This window comes from Pteropus alecto, unplaced genomic scaffold (assembly GCF_000325575.1).
Source record: "Pteropus alecto unplaced genomic scaffold, ASM32557v1 scaffold86, whole genome shotgun sequence".
In the NCBI taxonomy this organism is placed as follows: domain Eukaryota; kingdom Metazoa; phylum Chordata; class Mammalia; order Chiroptera; family Pteropodidae; genus Pteropus; species Pteropus alecto.
In genome coordinates, this window is record NW_006442109.1 from 26161742 (window position 1) to 26188861 (window position 27120).

Here is a 27120-nt window from a genome sequence, read left to right on the forward strand (position 1 = left end):
AGATTCGATACGTCATGTTGACCGCCATGGAAAAGCTGGTGGCCAGGAAAGTCTGTGTAGCTTTTAAGGTAGACGAAGTCCCATGGATGAGGGTGCTGTGAATGAGGGAGAGAGACAGGAGGAGGGGTCTGGGAAGAAAGAGTGACTCTCTTGTTCTCATCTTGCCTCTTTCCTCCTGCAGCAAACAGTTTGCGGTTTTGACCTTCTTCGTGCCAACGGTCACTCCTTTGTGTGTGATGTCAATGGCTTCAGTTTTGTCAAGAATTCGATGAAATACTACGATGACTGTGCTAAGATTCTGGGGTAAGGGACACAGTGGTATGGGCTGGAGAGAATGGGCTTAGAGAAGAGAGTTGGAAAGCTTTTACTCTAATTTAAATATTGTAAAAATGATTTTAGAGTGAAAAAGGAAATTAGAGAAAGGGCTCCTTAGCCCTCTTGCCTTCCCAACACTGTACTCCCCAGAGGTAATTACTGTTAACAGTCTTAGATGTAACAGTCTGTCTTTTTCTGTCATGTATAAACAAACTATATTTATTGTACTAAATGTGATTGTACCATAATAATGTTTTACAAACATTCAAGAATGTGTAAGAAATGATAAATATGGTGAGTATCCATGTATTCACCATTGAGCTTAAAAAAAGTATTAGGAATAGAGTTGAAGTCCCTCCATAATCCTTGCTAATTACATCCCCTTCTCTCCCACCCATAAGTTACCACAATTCTTAATTTGGTGTTTGTCCTTCCCATACATTTATTAATATTTTTACTGCAAATCTAAGGATGTCTTTTTTGCATGTTTTCAGACTGTATATTAATGTATTCTTCTACAACATGCTAGGTTTTGTGAGCTTCATTGATACATTCATTTCCAAACAGCTTCTTAATGTTTCTCCTTCTAGGAACACCATAATGCGGGAACTTGCCCCACAGTTCCAGATCCCATGGTCCATCCCTACAGAGGCTGAGGACATTCCCATTGTCCCTACCACATCTGGCACTATGTGAGCAAAAGTAAAAAATCTGGAGTACCTACTTAAGGGATCTAAGTCAGACCAGTGGCTACTTCCTGACCCTGTGTGTTCTGATGAATGGAGCCTGGGCCTCCTAGGCAGTTTCCTGACCCTACCTGTAATCCTAATCTCAGATGGTTTTTCCTCTGTTCTTTGACATGTCAAGGAAGATGAAATGATGGGAGGTGGCATGGGATAGAATTGGGGAGAGGCTCTCAAAGCATTTCTTATCTTAGGATGGAACTTCGTTGTGTCATTGCCATTATCCGTCATGGGGATCGTACCCCCAAGCAGAAGATGAAGATGGAAGTGACCCACCCAAGGTAGGAACAGTGTTCTAATTTAGACAAATAGGTTTTTGTGAGGGAGATGGGAAGGGGGCAGGTCCCCGAGGCTTTGACCATCTCACCCCATACGAAGCTTCTCTTTATTTCTTCAGGTTTTTTAGTCTATTTGAAAAACATGGTGGCTATAAGACGGGGAAATTAAAACTAAAGCGGCCTGAGCAGCTCCAGGTAAGATAGTGAATCTGGCTGGGAGGAATAATGCTTTGGGAAAGATAGAGGATATGGGATTGGGGGCCTTGAGAGACCCGGATGAAAGGGTAACACTGGCCAGGACTTGACCTCTTGTGCGGATACCCTGTTATGTCCTCCAGGAGGTGCTGGACATCACAAGGCTGCTATTGGCTGAACTGGAAAAGGAACCAGGTGGTGAGATCGAGGAGAAGACTGGGAAACTAGAGCAGCTGAAGTCTGTGCTGGAGATGTGAGAAAGGGGATAGGAAAAAAAAGCCAATAACAGTGAGAATTGGAGACTGGGATAGAAAGTAAACTGTGGGTTTATCCTGCAGGTATGGTCACTTCTCAGGCATCAACCGGAAGGTGCAGTTGACTTACTACCCTCATGAAGTAAAAGCTTCTAATGAGGGGCAAGGTGAGATATTATATTCTCTTCCCATTACCATTCAGATCTCTTGTTCTTGAACTCTTAGATGACCTTTTATCCCAGATTACCATTCTGGGCTCCTCAAAAGATCTAACATTTAGATGTCCCCAGTATTTTCTTCAGATCTAGACCTATTTACTGCCCTTTATTCCTACAGATCCACAGCCGAAGGCTCTGGGTCCATCTCTTTTGCTGGTACTGAAGTGGGGTGGAGAACTGACTCCCGCTGGCCGTGTTCAGGCTGAGGAGCTGGGGCGAGCTTTTCGCTGCATGTACCCTGGAGGACAAGGTGAGTGTTTTGAGTTGTAAATACCTAGCAGGGTTGGGATAGGATGATTAGAGGATAAGTTGGGGAAATGAAGGGACTGAGGCAACGGGGAAGTTAAAGAGGGGAATGAGCATTCTTTCTTCTGTGTGGGTCTGTATAGCATGCATTGCTGGTCCTCCCCTTTGCCCCCAGGTGACTATGCTGGCTTCCCAGGATGTGGGCTGCTTCGTCTCCATAGCACTTTCCGTCATGATCTCAAGATCTATGCCTCTGATGAGGGCCGTGTCCAGATGACGGCTGCTGCCTTTGCCAAGGTGCGCACTAGAGTTCTCCCACAGTCTCAGCTTCCTTTAGGTAGAGAAGTGGAGAGTTTGGAAAATTATCTGAGAAATTTTAGAGTGTTTGTGCGCTGACTCGGATCAATTTCTTCTTGTGTTTGCTCCCATTCTGTATTACTAAGAATGAGCTGAGAATAATTAGTGAGGGTAGGCCCCTTGACCTAGACCCCAGTTCACTAAGCCAGCTCTTATTTGATCTCTGAGACCATCTAGGCCTGGGGGGGACTACACTAGACTGTAAGGAAAACTAATAGACTTTGTTCTTCCCTTCTAGGGCCTTCTGGCTCTAGAAGGGGAGCTGACACCCATTTTGGTACAAATGGTGAAGAGCGCCAATATGAATGGTCTCCTGGACAGTGATGGGGATTCCCTGAGCAGCTGTCAGCACCGGGTGAAGGCTCGACTGCACCATATTTTGCAGCAGGATGCACCCTTTGGCCCTGAGGATTATGATAAGGTGAGGCTCTCCCTATATTTGTGCCCAATATACCTCTTATCCCAAATCCCTAGAATTCTAAATAATAGTGATCGATAATGGTAGTTACCATGTGCCAGGTACTGTTTTATGTGCTTTCCATACATTATCTCATTTAATCCTTACCCTTTGAGATGAGTATGGGTCCATAATTTCTTAGCCACAATTGGAAAAATCAAAAAGATTTTTATAGATTTGGCACTAAGATTTATTTGGCAGCAAAATCTGACATGTCAAAACTGTTTCTAATCCCTGTTTATCCCATTCAGTGTAAATAATCATACATTTTGCTGCATGAATATAAATGTGTTTTGTTACGCCCTAGGCCCAGTTAGAGGCATTATATAACATTGGGCATATACACTGTCTTAACTTCCTCAAGGCTAAAAAATTCAGACTGGTCTTAAGGATTTTGAATGAAAGAATGTTTCAGGTATCTATTGCTGCATAAAAAACTACCCCTAAACTCAGTAACTTAAAACACTCACCATTTCTTTTTTTTTTTTTGGCTTATATTTCTAAGCTGAACTGGTCTTTCTTGGGGTCTCTCCTAAAACTGCCCAGATGTTTTCCAGATGTTGGAGGTGGAACCATCTGGAGGCTCAACTGGGGTGCTGGAATGGCTGGGCTCTCTCTTCACACTCTCCCTGAAGTCTCAGGGTTTCTTCTCTCTACATGTTTTCTCTGTGTGGTTTCTCTAGCATGGTAGCCAGACTTCTTAAATGGCAGCTTACGACTCCACCAGAGCAGAAGCTTCCAAACTTTTTAAAAGCATAAGCCCAGAATTAGCACAACATAGCTTTGTTATTTTTTTATTGGTTAAGCAGTCACAGGGCCAGCCTCAATTCAAGGTAAGGGGAAGGTGACAGAGAATTAATGGCTGTCTTTAATCTACCATAAGAACTGTGGACCTGTACTACTTTCCCCCATTTTACAGATGAGGAAACCTAAGTTCAAAAGAATTTAAGCAACCTTTCCAAGGTCATCCATCTAGTATGAACCCAGGGAGTCTAACCCAAGAGCCAGGCTGTCAGCCACTGCAGTACATTGCCTCATAGTATTAATCACAGTGGATGCCGTTACCCAATGTCATTCTTTTCCTGTGTATCCAGGCCACTATTGACTGGGGATCATATGCTAGACAATGATTTTTCATCATCCTACCACTGATAGCTCATTTCTGATAGACTCTTTTTTAAAAAAATTACATTCTTTAAATCGTAGTGTCACTTTAAACACTTTTAAGGGTAGAGTTCAAGTGGCATTAAGTATATTCACACTGTTGTGTAACCTTTTCTTGTAGATTCTTAAATGAACTAAATAGCTAGAGAATGGGTTTTTCTGTGTCCTTCTCTGAACGGGACTTAAGAAGGGCAGGACCTTGCTCCCTTATTTTTTAATCCATTGCTCAATTGGATTGCAAATCCAGAAAAGCTAAGGCACCTTCCTTTTCTTGCTTGCTTCCTTTTGCTAATAAGGATGGAACTTGTGAAGACCTAAGTAGAATGCATGCGTTCTACCCTCAGTCTTCTACCCCCCTCCACATTCTTCATTGACTGTTACTGTCCTAAAAGCTTGAGTTGGAACGTAGTTCTGAGGCAGCATCTCTACTCTAGGTTCAGACTACCATCTTTTTTAGAGGAATAAGATAATATTATTTCTGTTAACCACTCATAAAAACATTCTGTGAGGATTTGGGGGGATTTTAGTTTAATCTTTATTCCCCAGTATTCTCCATGTGTTTTTTAGAACCCTCAAGAAAAGAACCTAGGTCTGTTTTATTTCCTCTAGACTCCAAGACTTTTAAGATCAACCCATCTTAGATGACAGTGTGCTAGAGCACTCCTCTCATCTGACGGCCCTAGAACTGCCGGTATGCTCAGTAGTCAAAGAGTGCTCCCTGGAGTGAACCAACAAACATCTTATTTGCAGGCAGTCTCTATAATAAGCTCAGAGGAATGGGCAATTGGCACTGAGCTTATCTTGCTTTTCATCTCTCTATTCCCCACAGCTGGCTCCTACTGGAAGCACTTCCCTACTCAACTCCATGGCTATCATCCAGAATCCTGTGAAGGTCTGTGATCAGGTATTTGCCCTGATTGAAAACCTCACTCACCAGATCCGGGAACGGATGCAGGACCCTAAGTCTGTAGGTGGGTATGAATACTATCTTCCCTTCAAGGTTTCAGATATGGGTGGGTTCCTCAGACACACCTGTGTCTTCTCCTAAATGTCTGAGACAAGGCATCCTCATCTCTCTGGTTCTACTTTAGATTTTTTAGGGTCTTTTGTTAGAGGTAAAATCTTGGCTTCTCTGACTGTCCGTCCTCTTTCCAGACCTGCAACTCTACCACAGTGAAACACTAGAACTAATGTTACAGCGTTGGAGCAAGCTGGAGCGTGACTTTCGACAGAAGAGTGGGCGCTATGATATCAGTAAGATCCCTGACATCTATGACTGTGTCAAGTATGATGTGCAGCATAATGCGAGTCTGGGACTTCAAGGAACAGCAGAGTTGCTACGTCTCTCTAAGGCATTGGCTGATGTGGTCATTCCCCAGGTGTGTCTCATATAAGGAATCAAGCCTGGGGATAGGGGTATTGGGTAAGGAAAGAGAGAAAAGGCAGAAAGGTGGGATGGCATGGGAACCAGGGGAAAGAAACTTAGAGGAGGAATAAGCTGAGTTGCTACAATTCTCAGGGTCTGCCCTGGCTCTGAGTAAGGACAAGAGACTAACTGAGGAGAAACCTGGAGAGGAGAAATGTGGTGGATATGAAAGAAGCCCTAGATAGACCTGAGGTGAAAATAAGCAGGATCTTGGGCCTGGGAATATGAGGCAAGAGGAAAACAAGATTCACTGAGGTACTTATTCCTGGCCTATGGCCTCTAGGAGTACGGGATCAGTCGGGAGGAGAAACTGGAAATTGCCGTGGGCTTCTGTCTTCCACTGTTGCGGAAGATACTACTTGACCTGCAGAGAACCCACGAGGATGAGTCTGTCAACAAGCTGCATCCCCTGTGAGGGAGGGCTGGGAGGGGTGCTGGATGGAGGGAGGGGCATGTCAGGGAGCCCTTGGGGGAATCCAGACTGGGACAGCTTGGGGAACCAAGAATAAAAGGGATCCTGGGATAGAAAGGAGAGGAGAAGTTTTTGAGATGGGAGGAAGGAGTTTGTGGCAGGGTGGGAAGAGGATTATCCGGCAGTATGAGTGACTTAGCTATTATCTCAGGTACTCCCGAGGAGTGCTCTCCCCAGGCCGCCACGTTCGAACACGTCTCTATTTCACCAGTGAAAGCCACGTCCACTCCCTACTCAGTGTCTTCCGTTACGGGGGACTTCTTGATGTAAGGATCTTACTTCTTCCTTCAGCCCATGAACATCTTTCCCAGCATTCTTTTACTCTCTTCCTCATGCTTCTTTTTTACTGCAAGCTTTCTCTGTTCAACTTGTCTCCCTGCCCATTCCCTAACTCCCTTGTCCCTGGGCATTGGCTTACCTCTGTTTGTGTTCGGTAGGAGACCCAGGATGCACAATGGCAGCGAGCTTTGAATTATCTTAGTGCCATCTCAGAGCTCAACTACATGACCCAGATTGTTATCATGCTTTATGAGGACAACACACGGGTGAGGAGCTAACAGGGTGGGATGAGGAGAGGGCCCCTTCTTTCTCCTCCATCTTCTTTTAGTAAAGAACTTTCTTATCCTTAGAATTTATAGAATCCAGCTAGGTGTGGCACCTAGGCACAGCCTGACACAGAGCATCTAGGAGGTTCCTCCTGGATCAGAAAAGGTGTTTTGGGATGGTGTTGAGTCCTAGAGATACCATAGAATGGAATTGGGGACAACGTTATACTGAGTTTTTTTTCCTTCAAACATTGTTATACATAAGGCTCCACAAGGATATCTTCAATGTGCTGCTATATGCACTGTAGCAAAACTGAATTATTGTGGAAGATGGATTGGGAGGGTTGTAGAAGTAGAAGATGGAAATTCATGTGGAGCAGTGAATCACAAACAGTAGAGGTGAGGGAATGAGGATTCTGTAACACTCGCCTATAGTTAAAGGGAAGCTATCATAGATCAGCCTTAGGGTGGGATTAGATGCTGAAACCTCTGCCCTAGGAGTTTATAGCCCTCTTGAGTTCCTCTCTATTGTCCCTGCCTGGTCTCCCACCACCATATCCAGCTCCTCCAACTGCCCCTTCATCTGTTGATGCCCCCATAGGATCCCTTATCAGAGGAGCGATTCCATGTGGAGCTGCACTTTAGCCCTGGAGTGAAAGGTGTCGAGGAAGAAGGCAGTGCCCCAACTGGCTATGGATTCCGTCCGGCTTCTTCCGAGGTGGATCAGAGTGCTGGGATTTGGGACTGGAGGATTTAGGAATCAAGTGGTGGGAAACTTGGAAACAGTACAGGGAAGTAAAAGGGTTGGGAAGTCTGGGATTAGGAGGCTGGAGGCCATTAACACCTCTTCTATCTGTGCCTGTTATTGGATAGAATGAGATGAAAACAGACCAAGGCAGCATGGAGAACCTGTGCCCGGGGAAGGCATCAGATGAGCCAGACCGGGCCCTGCAGACTTCACCCCAGCCCTCTGAGGGCCCTGGCCTCCCAAGGAGATCACCCCTCATTCGTAACCGAAAAGCCGGCTCCATGGAGGTAATGGGAGGGACTTGAGAGAAAGAAGCAATGAAAATGCTCATAGGACAATATCCATGAAGCCTCTGAATCCCCTTGTGAGATGGGAGGGATTCTTGGGACCTTAAGCAGAGTCTTTCTACCCCTGATAGATATGTTTTACTTAATTCTTCTTTCAAAATAAAACTCCTTTAAGCTGGTTGCTACTTCTGAGATTAAAGAGATGCCATTGAGAGGTGCCTGAGAGAGAAAGATTTTAAGAGATGAGATTGAGGAGGAGGCCTCTGGATGAATTTGAAAAGGCAATTCTTTAAAAGGAAACATAGTAGAAACAGCTTGAATTCTGGGCTAAAATCCCAATCTGGTACTTAGAAGCTGTGTGACCTTGAACAGGAAACTTCTCCAAGCCTCACTTTTTTTCATCTGTAAAATGCAAGTAATATCCATCATATAGCTGCTTCGTAAATAGTAACTATGATAACAATTCAATTGATGTTAAAGGCCAGGCCCTCTCCATCTCTGTGTTGCCTTATAAAAATTATACTTCAGACAAGAGCAAATATGTGGCACTTTAATTCCTTTAGGGTTATCTATACCCTCATCTTACAAGGAAATCAAGTCTGAAAGTCTCTCTGATAAACTGGTTTATCGGCTTGGGCCTGTATTCTGCTGTTCTTGGAGGAGTTTGTCTCTAGTCCTGGTTCTAGTTTTCTAGCCTAGAGGATGGAACTGTTGTAAATCTCACATCATGTCCAGCTAACTGTCCTGAGATTTTTGTTTTGGTCTTTTTTCCTGGAGAGAGTCTTTCCGTCTTTGGCCCAATGATACTCTTTTTGATCCCATAATTTATTCCAGTCTTAGGGACTCTGACTGGATGATTTGGGTCCTGCTTTGATTGATAGATCTGTTCACCTGGCTCTGTGCCAGCTTTGTCTTAAAGGCATTGGTCTTTGCATTTTAAAAATATCTCAGAAGAATCTATAGCTATCTTACATAGGTTCAGCCAGAGATTTGCAGTTAACATTTTGGAGAAACCTGAGAAGACAAACTACAGTTTCTATTCTGAACTCATCCTTTTCTTCCTGATGATTTTAAGGTGGATTTGAAGTTGTGAATACTCAGTTCCTTTAGGTGGGGTATACATCATTTTCTCTTTGAAGCATTAACTTAGTATACATAGTACACTAGTAACCTTTAGACTCATGTGAATAGATCAGATGGCTAGAGTGACATAATCTTCCATTAATAAACTGCTCCTCCACATCTAAATGTATTCCCCATTCATGTGGTCTGCCAGTCTTTCTGGCACTGTTGTACATGACCCCCTTTTTCTTTCTGCTTTAAGCAGTCAAGAGACATAGGAAAGGCAGAGCTCTCTCTGCATCTCAGACTTGATGAGACTGCCTTCTTTTTTTCAGGCCTACAGGAAGCTTCCTGTTATAATCACATTCCTTCTTTTCAATTACTAGTGCTGCCATGTCACGGCTCATCCAGGATGATTGTTTTATAAGATGTGCTCCTTAGATTTGCAAGAAAATCTTCTCTGTTCTCCTTGGTCACACAGCCTTTTAATATTAATATTTATTCTCCTCCTTCTATAAATATAGGCATTGGCAATCTTATCCCCATCCCTTCTTCTCCTCTTGTCATCTTATTCTTTGGACTGTTTTAGAATACAAAAGCTGTGACCTTCATAGCAGCTGACCCCTAGGCAATCATTCTCTCCATCCCTATAATTAGGTCTGCCCAATGGGCATTGGGGCTTTTGGGAGCCTGGGGGGTTAAAGGAGCCATGACCGGCTTTCCACCCGGTCTGATTGCAGGTCATGAACATGCAGTGCACGGGGAACCTGGACCTGATCCCCTTGCGGGGACGGCGCCGCCGGAGGTCAGGAGACCTCCCTCGGCCTTCCCCAGCCATCGGCCTACAGCCCCGGGCTGTGTCCACCACTCACCTGGCATCCTGCACACAGGTGTCCCTCCCTACCTAGTCTTCCTTTTCTGCCTCTGCCTTTGCCTTTTGGGACTTGGGACGCTGTGTATGTATGTTGGGGGTTGTATGATTGAATTCTTTGGGCTATTTATAAATCCATTTTATGTCTCCAGGAGTGGCCAAGAGGGCTTCTTGGTTCAAATAAGAAACTGAGTATAGTTGCCCTAGCCACAGTTGTCCCATGGAAAGAAGAGAGAGTGGCCAGACTTTACTTCTTACTGTGGCTGAACTATTGTGATTGGTTCTCTAAGTCCTGCAGAGGGATAGATAAGATTAAAGAACCCTGTTCTGCTGTGAATTGAGAATGGTCGAATAATGATTTCTCATATTTAGGGTGGGAGGGCTGTGGAGATAGGCATCTTGGAAATAGAAGTGCTTTCTAGTATAGAAAGGATTCTCTGGACAGTTCCCTCTGCAAAGTACACCTTTTATTCCCTTTTCTTCTTCTCCCATAAAAATCCTTTGGTTCTTCCAAACTTTCTGACATTGCTTGGCTTTGCAGGGGCAATTCGGGACTTGGGTTTTAGACTTTGGGTTGAAGTGGCGAAATGGTAATATACAGTCCTTTTTCTCCAGGTGCTTTCTGAGACTTCATCCTCAAGGCCTGGTGGCTACCGGCTCTTTTCATCTTCACGGCCACCAACAGAGATGAAGCAGAGTGGCCTAGGTATGGTTTTCCAGCATCTCTCACCTGTTTTTGGGAGGAGCGTCTGTCTGTTCTTCAGAGTTTTATTGTGGGAATTGGGGTTATGCAGTCTATGGAATTGTCTGGTGGGGATAGGGAGGATAAATTGGGTAAAGCCATATTTAGGTGTGAACTTTGATCTCAGATGATTGCTTCCATTCCAGGAAGGTGTTTGTATTCTGGTTTTCTATACCAACCCCTATTTCTTTGACTGAAGGGCATTTTCTAGTTTCCTCCCTCATTCCTTATCTATCCCTTCAGTCTAGCCCAGACCTTAAGGGGCCATGGAGACTCTGAATCTTCAGAGTTATCACAGACAGAGCTATAAATAGAAGTACTCGTGACCCCCGTAAGTGTCATATTCCTCATTTAGAGAATTTGTGCCATGTCTTTCTCTGAGACCTGTTTATTACATCCCCACTCTGGCCCCTCCTACTTCCTTGCCTCTCCTTCACCCTCTCCTAATCCTGTAATTTTTTTCCTTCCTTCCTGAAAATTGAGGGACAAATCTGAGACTGGTATAGTGGCAGAGACTTCTCTCAGGACTTTGAGGGGATGTCTCTTGATTTTTTTTGATTCCTGGAGAGGGGTGGAGAACATCATTCAACCTTTCCTAAGAACACAGACTACAGGAAGGACCAAGCCTCAGAGGGTATTGTATTCTTTGGAAGCGGGAGTGGTCCTTGGGTGGGGCTATCTTTTAACAAAGTGCCTTGTGAGCCAGTAACTAGAACTGGCAGTTAGAGACAATTGTGTGGGATCTGGACTTAGTCCCCTGTCTCTATCTTGCCCTATTATTCTTTCCATTTAGCTCCTTTAATTTTTCCGTTACCTTTGTCCTTGGCACCCAATTTTTTGGCCCTAGAATGGTCAGTATTTGGACCAGAAGAGGGAGAAGGTTTTGGTAATTTTCCAGGCTAATTTTATAGGAGTAGGTTGCCTTCTAGATCTCTGAAATGAGGTAGGTGGTTTGCGCCATAAAAATAAATGACAAATGTATAGGTTTGTGATGTGAACTTCTCGTCCCAGAATCCCAGTAAAGAGAAGGTTTCAGGTAGGCTGGAAAAGAGGATAGCTGGATCTGGCCCAGTTAAATGGAAGTGCTGTGAAGAAGAAGGCAGAGGTATGGCCATAGTAGTTTACAGATGGTGGTGGTAAAGTAAAGACTACCTACCCTCTGTGATGGTCCGAGGATTAGATAGGGAAAGGTTGGCAGGACTGCACCAGAAAATTATTTAGTAGAGGAAGTAAATGTAGAATAAAGCTTGGGTGGTCTGGAATAGAACCAGCTAGTATCAGCTGCTCTGAAGAAGTACAGACATATTTAGCATCCCTTATTACTCTCTGAAACCCTGTTCTACGACCACTTTGAGCATGAAAGTTAGAAGTTGCTGCGTAGAATAGTGGCCCTGAATTTCAGGGTGGAGATTATCTGCTACCTGAATGTACTGATTTCTGTGGTGACCCTGAAATGCTGGGACCCTTGAAACCATGGCCCCTTCTTTGTGGGTTCAAAGGAAACTGACCTCCTCTTGACTTTATTCATCTCTCTTACGAATTTTATTTTATTTTATTCATTCATTCATTCATTCATTCATTCATTCCCTTTGAATTTTAAGTTCCAACGTCAAGCCCAGGGTCTTGGCTAAGTAGATTTGGAAGTAGAAGGGCAAATCCCACAAACTTGGTGTCAATCTTGTCTCTTCTTTCCCTCTCTGTCTTCATGGGCTATAGTAGGAGAGAGGACTGTGAAGTCCCAACCCTACTCTTAATCAAATATTTGAAACAGTGACTGGCTTGATTTATTGGCTTCAGAGATTTTTCAAGTTTTATTTATCTCTCTGGCAATAGAGTTCTCTTTGCTTTCTTTGAACTTAATGTGTGTAGGCATCTGACTTTGAGCATGGGCTAACAAGACAATAAACTTTTGAGAGTGGAAGAAACAGGTCTTTTTTGTTGTTTTCTGCTCACAAAGTCTTTCTCCTTAGTAGGGCACTCAGCACATAGTAGGCATGCTCTACATGTAATCACCTGACTTCACATGCCTTTCAATTTGTGTCCATCTTCACTTCAAAACAATAACCTGTTTTTCTTGATGAAAAAAATAATCGTTTATTTTCTAACTGAACATACTTGACCCTCAGAGTCAGGAGACCTGGATTCTACTCCAGCTTAGCTCCTAACAAACTACATGACTTTGAGCAAATGAGATCCCTTTTGAATCTCAGTTTCTTTATTTCTAAAATGAAATAAAGGTTGAACTAGATGATTTTTTAAATCACTTCCAGGTTTAAAAATTCAACGAGTCTTATACTTTCTTTCTTGGGAAAGGAAAAAAGGCCTGAAGGGAGATAGAAAGGAAGGAATGTTGAATGAAAAACTTAGGAGGAATTAGAACTTATGAGAACTTAGGTTTTGAGCTGAGTGCTCAAAACTTAGTCTCTAGTTTCAATCAAAGTTTTTTTCCTTTTAAACCTATAAAGGACTAGATTTCTGGGTTCTTCAAACCATATATCTAGGATATGGAGCACTGAATCAAATCTAGGGAGATCTAGAGGGAGTATGTATTATTTTAGCATTCCAGAGAGCCACATGGAGAGCATAGTCTATCCCTTTCAGTAGCTTTGAGTCCCTTAATATCACTAACTCTGCATTTGTAGTGGCCTGTTGTAGCTGCCATATAGATCTTAAGGAGAATACTTTGCTTGCCCAGTATAGCTATGAGCAATAGTGGAAGCTGTTTGTGGTTATGTGCAATGGCAACATGATGGTGGTTCTGAATGGCTGTGTGTGTGTGTGTGTGTGTGTGTGTGTGTGTCTTGATGTTGTCATGTGAAGTTGTGTGTTCCTGCAGCTTTGTGTGGCTACTAATGTACTCCCGGCCTTGCAGGCTCACAGTGCACAGGGCTATTCAGCACCACAGTGCTGGGTGGCTCCTCCAGTGCCCCGAATCTTCAGGACTACGCCCGCAGCCATGGCAAAAAGCTACCACCTGCCAGTCTGAAACATCGAGATGGTATGTGGGTGGGTTTTGGGGGGAAGCTCTTTTCTTCATTTGTTTCCCAGCCAGAACACAGCTCAAGAACTATTCATACTTAAGATGGCACTGACACTGGCCATATAACAAGTTTTCTTCATTAGTTATAGAGGGGAAAAGGAACCAAGACCCCATTCACCCCTCCATTTGCATTCTCCTTCACCATACAAATACTACTTATTTATGCTTATTCCTTCATAATCTCCCACATACAGCCCTGCTACATCAATTTACTTCACCTTTGTATTCTTTCCTGGATTCTGATCTGTAGGGGTAAGGACCAACAAGGAGGAGCCATGATCAGGAAGAATGCAGTGGGGCCTTGATTAAAGTCTAGGAAATCAGGGATGGGAAGTTGCTCAGCCAAGGCAGGAAAAATCATATGGAAAGAGTCGGGGAAGGGATGAAAGTTTCTACGGATTTTTTTTCCAAATGATCAGAAAGAGGATGTGGTGGTGAAATTAGGGTTGTTTGTGGGGGTGTATCATGGTAGAGATGACACATGGATTCCTAAGAGGAGATTATACTAAAGGAAAAGATTGAAAATGTGGTAGTCAGGACTCTAAGGGTGGGGGTGGGAGAAGGTCATATACTAACTGTAAAGAACAGAGTGCATTGCTGGCAAATTCCAGAGCAGAGGGTGGGGACAGGGGTGGGTATAATCCCCATGATGTCTTTTCTCCCCAGAGTTCTTGTTTGTCCCGGCCGTAAAACGATTTTCTGTGTCATTTGCAAAGCATCCGACTAACGGTACGTTTGCTTCTGACTCAACGTCATTCATCCTTACCATGTCACCTCCAGACACTTAACCTCTGAGTTCTGACACTGACTTTGCCTCTCCTTCCACTGTGTTAACACCCTGCTGTCTCTGAATGAAACACTCACTAAGTGTCCCTCTTGGTACATATCCCTCGTTGTGACAAACCAAACCTTAACCTTGGCTGCGGCCTGTGGCAACTCAGGGTCTTACTTCCATGGTCACTGTCATCACCATTGTGTCACTTTTTTCAGCATCATCACCAAAACATTAATTAAACCTCTCCCTTTCCTATCACATGACTGCTGGGCTTTGTACAAATATGATGATGGTTCTCCTTCTTAGGAAGAGAATAGTATTCCTATATTATCCCCATTTCTTCTTCCCCCGCCCCCTATTCCTCAGCTTATGTAATAAACTCGATCTTCCTATTTTTTTCTCCAGCTCTTTTGTTGGAGTGGATGACTTGTTTATTTCCCTCTGGAGCAATGTCACAGTTCCCAGCTCCCAAGCCTACCCATAAGGATATTGGTCCTGAGTATATAGTCCCATTTCCATATTCCTATCTCCTACCATTATGTGTACTTGGTGTGGCTCTTGTGCTCCTGACATCTGCTTTATGTTACTACTAACCTAGGGCCTGGACGTAGAAAACAGGAGTCCAGACTGACCTGGGATAAAAGAGAGAAAGAAAGGAATAGGAGGTAGTAGGTAAAGGAAAAAGAATTGTACCTCTAGTTTTTACATGTGGTTTCCATATAGCCCCAGCCTGCCTATGGCACTGCTGTCTCAGAGAAGCTTGACAGGAAGAGTTGAGATGTCTGTTGGGATTCTAGGAGAGCTTAGGAATGAATACCGTTTTGAGAATACTGAAGAACTGGGTCTACCCACACTAAGGTGGGAGAGTTTAGAGGTCCATGTAAACTAAAACCCAAAGGGCTGTGGTCTCTTTGTATGGTATGGCAGGGAGCCCAGGGCTTATTCCCTGTCTTATCCTTTATAGCTTTAGTTTCTCTGTGCATTGTGTCTTGTCTTCAGGATAAATCCAGTTTTGTTAGATACAGTTTTCTTCTATCCAAGAGCTAAGACCCTCCAAGGGAGGTAAAATTAGCCTGGCTTCCTGGATGGAAAAAACTCCAGATGCTGATCCCCTGTTCCTCAGCCAGTAGCAGCGGCTAGATTTTAGCCCTGTCAGGCTATACACTGGGCACTGCTGAAATCTCCCTAGGTTGACTAGCTTATACTTGTTCAGTTTATAGCTCCAACTCTACCACAGCTCCCATTTGTGCTTGTGACAGAAGCTCCACATTCATAGTGGCATGGCTGTACCTGCACATTTAGCTTCAAGCTCTTCTGGCCTTCATGTGCCATAATTATCTCCAGAGTAGAATCTCATTACCAACCCCAACCCCACAACCTGGGACTTGGACTTAGGAGACATGTTACTTAGGGTATAAAATGTAGTATCAAGAACTTGGGCCCCTGAAATCAGAGCTAAATCATAGATCTCTTAGTTCTTAGGCTCTAGGAAAATAGATCCAAATTCATAAAGCAGATCCTCAGACCTATATTTCTCTAGTTCCCTGAAGCCTTGATTAGCAGCCTCAGCAGTTGAAGAAGAGAATTAATTCTGCCAAAAGGAGGAGAGGTAGAAAGACCAGGACAATTCAGGTATAGTGCATGAGAACAAATTCAAGATCTCCTCTAGCACTCTGCATACTTCCTCACAAGTCTTCTGGCCTTTATTCTTGTACTTGAGCTTGGAGGCTATAGTGCTTGAGAAGCCAGAATCTGGAATCGACCTGTTGGCATCAGGAGAAATTTGGAGCCATTATGTCTCTTGCTGAAGATTATCTAGATTTAATTTGGCCCTCAGGACAATATGAGGGCTCTATGGTCAAATCTTCTTGACCGACCTAGCAATTACAAAGTGGATGTGCTGCCAGCAACTGCTTGTGGCAGATTAGTCACAACAGTATGTCAATCTACAGTCCCATCATCACCATCTCCTTGCCATGATGTCTGGCTTTGAAATAACAGCTGGAGAAACTGGACTTGGCTTTGGAAAGAAGACAAAGCAATGCTATCTCCTTGCTTTGATGGAAGAACATCTCTCAGACCATCACTGACTCTATTCCTGATGAACTTCTGTCATATCCTACGAATACATCAAGTATACAAATATGGCCCATTACTAAACTACACGCTGAACTCACCAAAGTAAACTAATATAGGAGAAAGAGAGTGTGGCTCACCCTTATCCAGAATGTCAGAGTATGCCCATTGGATTTGCCAAGCCCATTATTTTCTAGGGACCCACACAACTGCCTATCTGACCTTTGGTACAGTTACTGCCTGGGTAGAGCTGAAACCTCTCCTGACATTCAAACAAAGGTCTCTGGAAACCATAGTTTCTTGGGATCACCCTATGGAACCAGTTCTGGTCTGAGAGTTCTGAGCAGCCATCCTCACTCAGCTACCTTAATCCTACCTTCTGTATACCAATATCCCGTCATCAGATCTTAGGACCCCATACCTTTTCCTCAAAATCTTTTCCCTGCTGTTCTTCTTATGACCCTTTCCACATGCTTTTCACTCTCTTCAACTTTTTGCGGCTGAATCACATATATCCACAAAATTTGCCAAGCAACTAAAATAAGTTGTTCAAGATTGAAGCTTTTTTACTCACCAGCTGAACAAATTCACCAGCAGTGGGAAGAAAATATAAAAGTATCTCACTTTTGACTTCTGTAATGGATATAGTGTCTCCCAAGTCCTAAGATTTATGCAATTTTTTATCTGTATATTTGAATAAGAGGAAAGGATGATCAGTCAATTTTGGCATTTTCACATATTGATTCCATTTTTGACATGCTCTGTTTTAAAGGACTCCTACATCTGGTTTCCTGCCAGTCTCTCATACCAGCTGCCTAACACTGGCCCCTCCTGTGGTTATCTTAGAGTCTGGTTCAGAGGGCCTGGCCTTTAGGAGCCTTTTTAGCTTCACGCTTTATCTTGATACTCTATACCATTCTTGACCATCTTCTCTGAATAACTTTGAATCTTTTTATTCCTATCCTAACCTCATAAGTACATTCGTCTGAGAAGCAGGCCCTAACTAGAGTTTGTCTAAGAATGATCAGGGATACTGGAGCTCTAGTCAAGGCTCCTAAGCCACAGAACTGCCAACTCACCCCCCTTGAGAATGATGTGACTTCTTTCTGCAAGCACTGACCTAATTATGCTCAGTGAGAAAGGGGAGGACCTTGCTGTATGATGAGGTCTCACTAGCCCCTTCTTTTAGACTCATTGTGTGATGCCAACACTCTTCTTCCCTCCAAGAGATGCCCAGTGGCTCTGACCATCTCTTCTTCTCTCTTAGCTCACCTTGGAGCTGAGTGGCTCCAATTCCCAGTAATGCTTATGCCAGTCAGTGCCCCCCTCATTGTCTTTCCCTCTTCTCTTTCTTTATCTTCGTGCTTCCTGCCGTGGTACCCCCACTCCCTCCAGAGCTGCTGGATGACCAGCACCCTGTGGTCCGGTTGCTGCGCAGTTTTTCCTCTGACTGCCCAGGGGGCCGGCCAGTCTCCTTGGATGCCACGCTGGCGCATCACCTGCACCAGTGCTCCTACCACCTGCGCCTCTTCCGGAACTGGCTGCGCTCAGGCCAGGATGACCCCGAGTGCCTCTACGGTACCCCCTGCCACCAAGCTGGCTGCTGCCACTACCCTGGCTGGGACTGACTGCTTTGCTTATTGCACTTCTGGCAGGAGAGTCCACCTATCCTTTTCTCCCATTTACCCTAAGGTTATGTGACTTGCATTTAGTTGCTTGGATGGGATTGGGACCAGACTGCCTGGTAGCTGTAGCTTTGGCTGCTCATCCTTCCTTACTGCTTCCTAATGTTACCCATTCCCAATTCTTTTCAGTTTAGGAACAGTCTCTTGCCTTGGAATCTGTTCTTATCTCTATAACCCTCCAGCACCATCTTCAAATCCAAACATTTTTCTAGCCACTCTGAGGAGCTAAGAGACTGGACCTCTCTTGCCGTCCTGCCACTAGAATACAGGGGGAAATTGAAGGAGAGAGGTCTCAATTGAATCCTTGAAGCAGATGAGGGCCAGAGGTTAGAAAATGGTCAAGTATAATTCTTTTGAGGTTTTAGTCGTTGGTGAACAAGAGGCTATGTCTTGCACAGATATTGCTGTCTTGCCTATCCTAACTCCCTTTAAGGAGATGTAGAGGAGACATCGAAAAGACTGGGGACTGAAAAAGTGGTTGGGATATGTGCTTCTTGATCCTCCAATAGGGACATTTTTTTCATCAACAGGCTCTGGGATTAGGGTTACACATTTAATTTTACCCTTCACCCTACCCAGAGTGGTGGCTCTACATTGGAATTATTGGGTTCAGAGCAGAGAATCAGTATTTATTCTTATTTCTAGGGGATTTGCCTCATTTTCCTGATGGAATAGAGAAATCTTAGCAACTTTGGGGTCTTCCCATGAAAGCAGAAGGGAGAACCTTTGATGTGATGGAAATGACCAAGAAAGAACTTCCATCCCCTAGCTTGTTCATGCATGTGATTTTCCTGGGCTGAGCTCCATATGTATTGCATGTTCTCCAGCTTGCTTTCAAATATTCTAGCCTTTCTACCCATATCCTAGATCTGCATGAACCCCTTCTCAGATTCCATGCCCCCTTAGTCTGGTTCTCTTGTACATGATCCCCGAAATCTGCTGTTTCCTCCCAGCTTCATGACCTCCCTACTTCATTTGGACCTATAATTTCACCCCTTACCTCTGAACATTTTTTTATTCCCCCAGAAACTGCAAGAGCAATATAGGTGCTTACCCTATTTGGATTCTGTTGATTTTTCCATGAGATATTGCAGGCTCTCCATAGGTAGGATGAGAGGTGATTTGATTCACCAGGAGGCCTTACCAGGTAGACTTTTTAGGAAATCTGGAGGTGACAGAAATAGACTCCTGTTGGGGATCTAAAGAGTTCCCTCTCCTGAGAATCTTGGATGCCCCATATTCCAAAAGCCATGGACTCTCCTGATGGCTCTCAGGGACTCTCCATGCTTCCTTGGCCAGTGGGGTATATTTGGCAGGAATAATGTTGACTTTGCCCATCTCTTTTCTAACAGGATTTGAAGGGTGCTCCATGGTGCCTACCATCTACCCCCTGGAAACACTTCATAATGCCCTTTCTCTGCGTCAAGTGAGTGAATTCTTGAGTAGAGTCTGCCAGCGCCACACTGAAGCACAAGCGCAGGTATCTGCAGGTATGGGGAATACTTTTATCTTGTACCCTTATCTCTGCACCCACTCCAATGCATCCTAGAACATGAGTAATAAATTTAAAAGAGGCAGTCCAAAAATATACAAAAGTAAACTTGAAAATTTTTAATTGCATAGGCTGACTCAAAATCATAGAAATATCACTAAAGTCAATTCTGAAAAATAAACAAGCAAGAATAGCCAAGAAAACATTGAAAAGATGAGCAACAAATGGGTACTAGTTCTACCAGATTTTAAAACATTCTATAAAACTTCTATAATAACAGTGTGGTATTAGTATTTGAATAGACAGAGATCAGTCAAACAAAATATTAAATCTAGAAATAGATGAAGTTAGCATTTCAAAATACTAGGGGGAAAGATAGACTTTTTAATAAATGAAGTTGAGACAACTGAATCATCATTCAAAATTAAAATTAAATCCATACTTCATGCTGCATACCAGGATAAACTCCATGTCAATCAGAGATCTAAATGTAAAAATTAAACTATGCAGTAAGTAGGTCCAAGAGCTTGTCCTTCCACAGGAACACCAAAAAAATCAAGTAAAAATTGTCAGAATCAACTTTGTCAGAACTCTGGAAAGTAGTCAAAAGTTTGCAGCACTAGGAAAATTCTGAATCAAGAAAGAGGTGACCAAAAGATGGCAGGAAGCTTTCCAGTAATTTTACTTGACCTTCTCCCACACCTTTCCCCATTTTGGCAGAAATGTTGAAGATGCTAACTCATGTTCTCAGTGTGGGCCCCTGGTCCCTGGTTCCAGAAGGAGTAGAACAGACTTTATCCTTAAAGAATTGTGTTTGTCTATTCTAACTTGTCTGTGGGCTACCTGAAGAACTGACACTGGGTGCTTACCTTTATTTCACCTAACTTGGAAATCACTCAGAGCAGAAAAATGGCTATGCAGGAGGTGTTTTTTAAAAACATTGTAAGGCAAATGAACAGCATGCCGTCTGGGGCAAAAAATTATTGTCGAGGCAAACAATAAGCATACTGAAAGTCTGAGAGAAAAACCTGGGAATAGAGTTTCTTCAGGAAATTAGGGCATTCAGAAGCATCTGCATATACTGAGTAATTTAGAAAGCCATGCATATGCCTAGGGAAGAACACATGAGCATAAAAGACATGAGAAAACCTTAAGCTCTCACCTTTGGCTGAACTCTAGACTCAGCACAAGAAAGGAATGAAGGCAAAGGGGGCATTATAAACAGTCCAGCTTAGTGTTGAAGGAGTACCTCAACACAGAACCAATCTGCAATTTCCTGGCACATGGAAATCCCTGTCAACACACTAGCTAGACATAAGCTAAAAGAACAGAGACTTCAGAGACCACATATGACAAGACAGACTTCACAAAAGTAGTTTAGGAAAATCACTAAACAAATAGCTACAGACTACAGCAAACGACAAAAACAAACCCCAAGGAGGGGGAGTAATCTGATTTTCAGAGTTAACATAATATTCAAAAGGTCCAGTTTTCAACAAAAAAAAATTATAAAATATGCAAAGGAACAAGACAATGTGGTCCGTTCACAGAATAAATTAATGGAAATGGTCCTTGATGAACCACAAGCAGTAGGTTAACTAGACAAAGATTTTAAATCAGGAAAGGAAACCAGGGACAAAGAACTAAAGGAAATCAGAAGGACGATGTCTCAACAAACAGAGAATATCATTAAAGAGATAGAAAATATAAAAAGGAACCAAACAGTCAAGGGATGAAAAGTATAGTAACAGAAACAAAAAATTTACTAGAGGATTTCTTAGATTTGAGCAGGCAGAAGAAATTAAAGGTAGATCAGTTGAAAAGTATCCAGTCTGAAGAGGAGAGAGAAAAGAGAATGAAGAAATATGAGCTTAGAAATTTGTGGGACGTCATGAAATATTCCAACAAATGCATGATGGGAGTCCCAGAAGGAGAAGAGAAAGGGAGAAAAAGTAATTGAAGAAATAATGGCTGAAAACTTCTCAAATTTGATAAAGATACAAATCTATACATATAAATAGTTGAAAGGTAAATACAAAGAGATCTAGAGTGGGACATATTATAATAAAATTGTCCAAAGACAAAGACAGAGAAAATCTTGACATTAGCAAAAGGAAAGCAACTTTTCACATAAAAGTGATTTTTAATAAGATTAACAACCAGTTTCTCATCAGAAATCATAGAGGCCAGAGAGCAGTGGGTCGACATATTAAAAGTGCTAAAAAAAAAAAGGAAAAAAGAAAAAAAGAAAAGAAACTATCGACCAAGAATTCTATATCTGGCAAAACTCTTCAAAAATGAAGGAAAAATTAAGACATTCCCAGATAAACAAAAGCTGAGGAAGTTTGTCACTAGTAGACCTGTCGTACAAGAAATGCTAACAGGAGGCTTTTAGGCTGAAATAAAAGGACACTACACAGTAACTTGAAGTCATACCAAAAAATAAATAACTCTGATAAAGGTAACTACACTGGTAAATATAAAAGCCAGCATTATAGTATTTTTTATCTGTAACTCCTCTTTTTTTAATATATATATGAATTAACACACACATGAATAAAACAATCATTACAAGTGTGTTAATGAGCACATGATGTATAAAGGTATAATTTGTGACAATAATAACATAAGGTAGGGACTGAGCTTTATAGGAGCAGTTTCTGTATGTTATTGAAGCTAAACTGTTATCAATTCATACAAGATTATTATAAGTTTAGGATGTTAATTGTAATCCCCATGGTAACCACTAAGAAAATATCTAAAGCATATACAGAAAAGGAAATGAGAAGGGAATCAAAATGGTTCACTACAAAAAATCAATTCAGCACAATATAGGCCAGTCATGGATGAAATGAATAAAAAAGGTATGTGACATATAGAAAACAAGTGGCGAAATGGCGGAAGTAAGCCTTTCCTGATCACTGATTATTTTAAATGTAAATAAATAAAACTCTCCAAACAAAAGGCAGAGGGGTTGACAGAATGAATTTTTAAAAAAATTATCCAACTATATGCTATCTACAAGAGACTCACTTTTGATCCAAAGACACAAATAAGTTAACAATGAAAGAATAGAAAAATATGTTCCATGTGTATAATAACCAATAAGTGCTGGGGAAAATTAATGTCAGAAAAAACTGTCTTTAAGTCAAAAACTTGTAAGAAACAGAAAAAGTCATTACATATTGATAAAAGGTCAATTCATCAAGAAGATATAACAATTATAAACATATACTCATTAAACAGAGCCCCAAAATATATGAAGTAAACAGTGACAGTATTGAAGGGAGAATACAGTTCTACAATAATAGAGACTTCAATACTCCACTTTTAATAATGGAGAGAACAATTAGAAGATCAATAAAGAAACAGAGAACTTGAACAGAACTATATCCTACTAAACCTAACAAATGTATATAGAACATTCTACCCCAAAACAGCAGAATACAGATTTTTCTTAAGTGTACATGGAGTAGTCTCCAAAATAGATCATCTGTTAGGCCATAGAAGAAGTCTAAATAAATTTTAAAAGATTAAAATTACACAATATATCTTCTCCATCCACAGTGAAATGATGCTAGAAATCAATAATAGAAGAAAAACGGGAAAATTCACGAATAGCATGGAAATTAAACAACATAATCTTAAACAATCTATGGGTCAAAGATCCATTACAAAGGAAATTAGAATATACTTTGAGATAAATTAAAATGAAAAAGCAACATACCAGAAGTTATGGAATGGAACAAAATCAGTGCTAATAGAATTTAAAGCTATAAACACCTATGTTTAAATAAGAAAGATCTTAAATATAAAACCTAAATTTATATTTTAAGGAAATGGGGAAAAAAAAAGCAAACTAAACCCAAAGTTAGCAGAAGGAAAGAAGAATAAAGCATAAAGATTAGAACAGAGATTAAGAAAATTAAGAATAGAAAAACAATAGGGCTCTTTCGTCTTAGCTGAGGACATGCCATCCAGACTGAGGAAGGCCTAGAAACTTCAGGGCCTTCACGTGAGCCATGGCCACCGCCACATCAGCAAGCACTGGAAGCACCAGGGAGGCCGAGGTAATGCTGGTGGCATACATCACCACAGGATCAACTTTGACAAATATCACCCAGGTTACTTTGGGAAAGTTGGTATGAGGCATTACCACTTAAAGAGGAACTAGAGCTTCTGCCCAACTGTCAGCCTTGATAAACTGTGGACATTGGTCCATGAGTAGACACAGGTAAATGCTGCCAAAAACAAGACAGGAGCTGCTCCTATCATTGATGTGGTGTGATTGGGCGACTACAAAGTTCTGGGAAAGGGAAAGCTCCCAAAGCAGCCTATAATCATGAAGGCCAAATTCTTCAGCAGAAGAGCTGAGGAGAAGATTAAGGGTATTGTGGGGGCCTTTGTCCTGGTAGCTTGAAACCTCATGGAGGGAAGTTCATTAAATGCTCACAAGTGTTAAAAAAAAAAAGAAAGAAAAAGGAAGGAAGGAAGGAAGGAAGGAAGAAAATAAGAACAATCAACAAAACCAAAAGCTCATTCTTTGAAAAAAATAAATAAACATTATTCAAACAATCCAATTAAAAAATGGGCAGAAGATCTGAAGAGATATTTCTCCAAAGAGGAAATGCAGATGGCCAATAGACATATGAAAAGATGCTCAAGGTCACTAATCATTAGAGAAATGCAAATTAAAACCACAATGAGATAACACCTCACTCCTGTCAGAATGGCTGTCATCAATAAATCAAAGGACAACAAGTGTTGGTGAGAATGTGGAGAAAAGGGAACTCTCGTACACTTTTGATGGGATTGCAAATTGGTACAGCAACTATGGAAAACAGTCTGGAGGTTTTTCAAATAATTAAAAATGGATATACCTTTTGACCCAGCAATTCTGGGTATTTATCTAAAGACAACCAAAACAATAATTCGTAAAGATCTATGCATCTCTATATTCATGGCAGCACAATTTACAATAGCCAAGATATGGAAGCAACCTAAATGCCCATCAACAGACAGTTGGATAAAGAAGTTATGGTTCATATATATGATGGAATATTACTCAGCCATTAAAAAAATGAAATCTTACCATTTACAACAACATGGGTGGACCTAGAGGTTATTATGCTGAATGAAATAAGTCAGAGAAAGATAAATACCATATGATCTCACTTATATGCAGAATTTAAGAAACAAAAAAACCAAACTAATCAAAAACAGACTCACACATATAGAGAACAATCTGGGAATGGTCAGAGAGGAGGGGGTGTGGGGGCTGGGAGAATGGGGTGAAGAGTTAAAGAAGTATAAATTAATATCTGATAGGTGATCATGGGGATGAGGAGCACGGCATAGGGAATGCAGTTTGCATTAATGTAATAGCTAGTGAAGAGAAAGAGCAATTAGGGGGATCATTTTATAAACTATATAAATGTCTAACAAATGTACTGTATACTTGAAACTAATAATAAAATAAAAAATTTTTAAAAATCGACAGAATTGACAAACTTTTAGCTAGACTAAGAAAAAGAGACGATGCAAATTACTAAAGTCAGGGATTAAAGCAGGTACATTGCTGTTAACCTTACAGAAATAAAAATGATTATAAGAGAGTACTATGAACAATTGTATGCCAACAAATTAGATAAGCTAGATAAAATGGACAATTCCTAGAAACACACAAACTACAAAAACTGCCCCCAGAAGAAGTAAAAAATCTGAAAATACCTATAACAAAGAAAAAAAATGGAATCAGTAGCAAAAATCTCTCAACAAAGAAAAGTCCAGGACCAGATGGCTTCACTGATGAATTCTACCAAACATTTAAGAAGAATTGACCCCAGTTCTTCTCACACTCTTCCAAAAAAATGGGAGAGGAAGAAACACTTTTTATGAAGCTAGCATTACCTTGATACCAAAGCCAGACAAAGATAGCATAAGAAAACTACAGACCAATATCCCTTATGAATATAGGGGCAAAAATCCTCAACAAAATACTAACAGACCAATCCAACAGCACATTTAAAGAATTATACATCATGGCCAATTGAGATTTACCTCAGGTAAGCAAGGATGATTCAATATAAGAAAATCAGTCAATACTCTATTAATGTTCTATATTAATAGAACAAAGGGGAAAAAACAATCATCTCAATTGATACTGAAGAGCATTTGGCAAAATCCAACACCCTTTCATAATACAAAACACTCAGCAAACTAGAAATAGAAGGAAACTTCCTTAACACAATAAAGGGTATTTACAAACAGCCCACAGGATACATCATATTCAGTGGTAAAAGACTGCAAGTTTGCCCTGAAGGTCAGGAACCAGCAAGGATGCCTACTTTCACTACTGCTGTTCAACATCGTGCTGGAAGTGTTAGACGGAACAATTAGGCAAAGGGGGTGGGAAAAGCATCCATATTGGAATGAAAGAAGTAAAACTATCTCTCCTTACAGAGAACAACATGGTCCTATGTAGAGAAAATGGCAAAGAAACCTCAAAAAAAACAAAACAAAACAAAACAAAAAACCTATTAGAACTATGAATAAATTCAGCAGAATTGCAGTGTACAAGATCAACTCACAAAATTCAATTGTATTTCTGTACACCAGCAATGAACAAAAGGAAATTAAGAAAACAATACAATTTATAATAGCATCCAAAAGAATAAAATATCTAGGAGCAAATTTAACCAAGAAGTTTAAAGACTTGTGCACTGAAAACTACTAAACATTGCTGAAATAAATTAAAGAAGACCTAAATAAATGGAAAGACATTCCATGTTCATGTAGAAAACATAATATTGTAAAATGGCAATATGTCCCAAAATGATCATTGATTAAATGCATTTCCTATCAGAATTCCAGTATACTTTATTTATTTATTTATTTATTTGCAGAAGTGGAAAAGGGTTTTTTGTAGATATGGAAAAGCTGGCCCTCAAGTTCATATGGAAATGCAAGGGGGCCTGAAGAGAAAAAGAATATCAAAAAGAAAAACAAAGTTGGAGGACTCACACTTTCTGATTTTAAAACTTACTACAAAGCTACAGTAATCAAAACAATGTGGTACTGTCATAAAGATATAGACCGATGGAATAGAATCAAGAATCCAGAAATAAACCTATACATCTACGGCCAGTTGATTTTCAACAAGGGTGCCACGACCATACTGGCAAAAAAACACTTTCTTCAATAAATGGTTTCTTCAACAACTGGATATCTACATGCAAAAGAATGAAGATGAACCGTTACTTTATGCTATTTACAAAAATTAACTCAAAATGGATCCATGACCTAAATATAAGAGCTAAAACTATACAACTCTTAGAAGACATAAGATAAATAAATCTTCATGACCTTAGATTTAGCAATTGATTCTAGACCAAAAACACAAACAACAAAAGAAAAAAAATAAATAGACTTCACCAAAATTAAAAACTTGTGCATCAAAGTATATTACAAGAAAGTGAAAAGACAGCCTATAGAAAAGGAGAAAATATTTACACATCATATATCTGATGAAGGTCCAGAATATAACAACAACAAAAAGACAAACCACCCAATTTAAAAATGGGCAAAGAACTTCAATAGACATTTCCTTAAAGAAATGCAAATAGCCAAGAAACACATGAAAAGATGCTCACCTTCAGTAGTCACTTGCAAG

General features: G+C 41.2%; 1 protein-coding gene and 1 pseudogene across 3 annotated transcripts in view; both read left to right on the top strand.

Moving 5' to 3' along the window:
- Positions 1-27120, top strand: part of PPIP5K1 (diphosphoinositol pentakisphosphate kinase 1) — a 41497-nt gene that overhangs the window by 5805 nt on the left and 8572 nt on the right. The window contains exons 1-22 of one of the 3 annotated variants that reach the window (XM_015596034.2): positions 7-68; positions 182-303; positions 906-1007; positions 1253-1339; positions 1456-1531; positions 1675-1784; positions 1870-1952; positions 2122-2253; positions 2425-2546; positions 2845-3027; positions 5057-5198; positions 5383-5606; positions 5937-6040; positions 6277-6391; positions 6563-6670; positions 7272-7388; positions 7544-7705; positions 9508-9657; positions 10254-10344; positions 13253-13378; positions 14087-14149; positions 19309-19446. In XM_015596034.2, coding sequence (XP_015451520.1) covers positions 15-68; positions 182-303; positions 906-1007; positions 1253-1339; positions 1456-1531; positions 1675-1784; positions 1870-1952; positions 2122-2253; positions 2425-2546; positions 2845-3027; positions 5057-5198; positions 5383-5606; positions 5937-6040; positions 6277-6391; positions 6563-6670; positions 7272-7388; positions 7544-7705; positions 9508-9657; positions 10254-10344; positions 13253-13378; positions 14087-14149; positions 19309-19446 — 2611 coding nt within the window. In that variant the 5' untranslated portion in view covers positions 7-14. Of the gene's footprint in view, positions 69-181; positions 304-905; positions 1008-1252; positions 1340-1455; positions 1532-1674; positions 1785-1869; positions 1953-2121; positions 2254-2424; positions 2547-2844; positions 3028-5056; positions 5199-5382; positions 5607-5936; positions 6065-6276; positions 6392-6562; positions 6671-7271; positions 7389-7543; positions 7706-9507; positions 9658-10253; positions 10345-13252; positions 13379-14086; positions 14150-19308; positions 19447-27120 lie in introns of all 3 variants that reach the window. The other 2 variants (XM_025038838.1, XM_015596035.2) reach the window with 2 other exon arrangements.
- Positions 23419-23868, top strand: LOC102880284 (annotated as a pseudogene).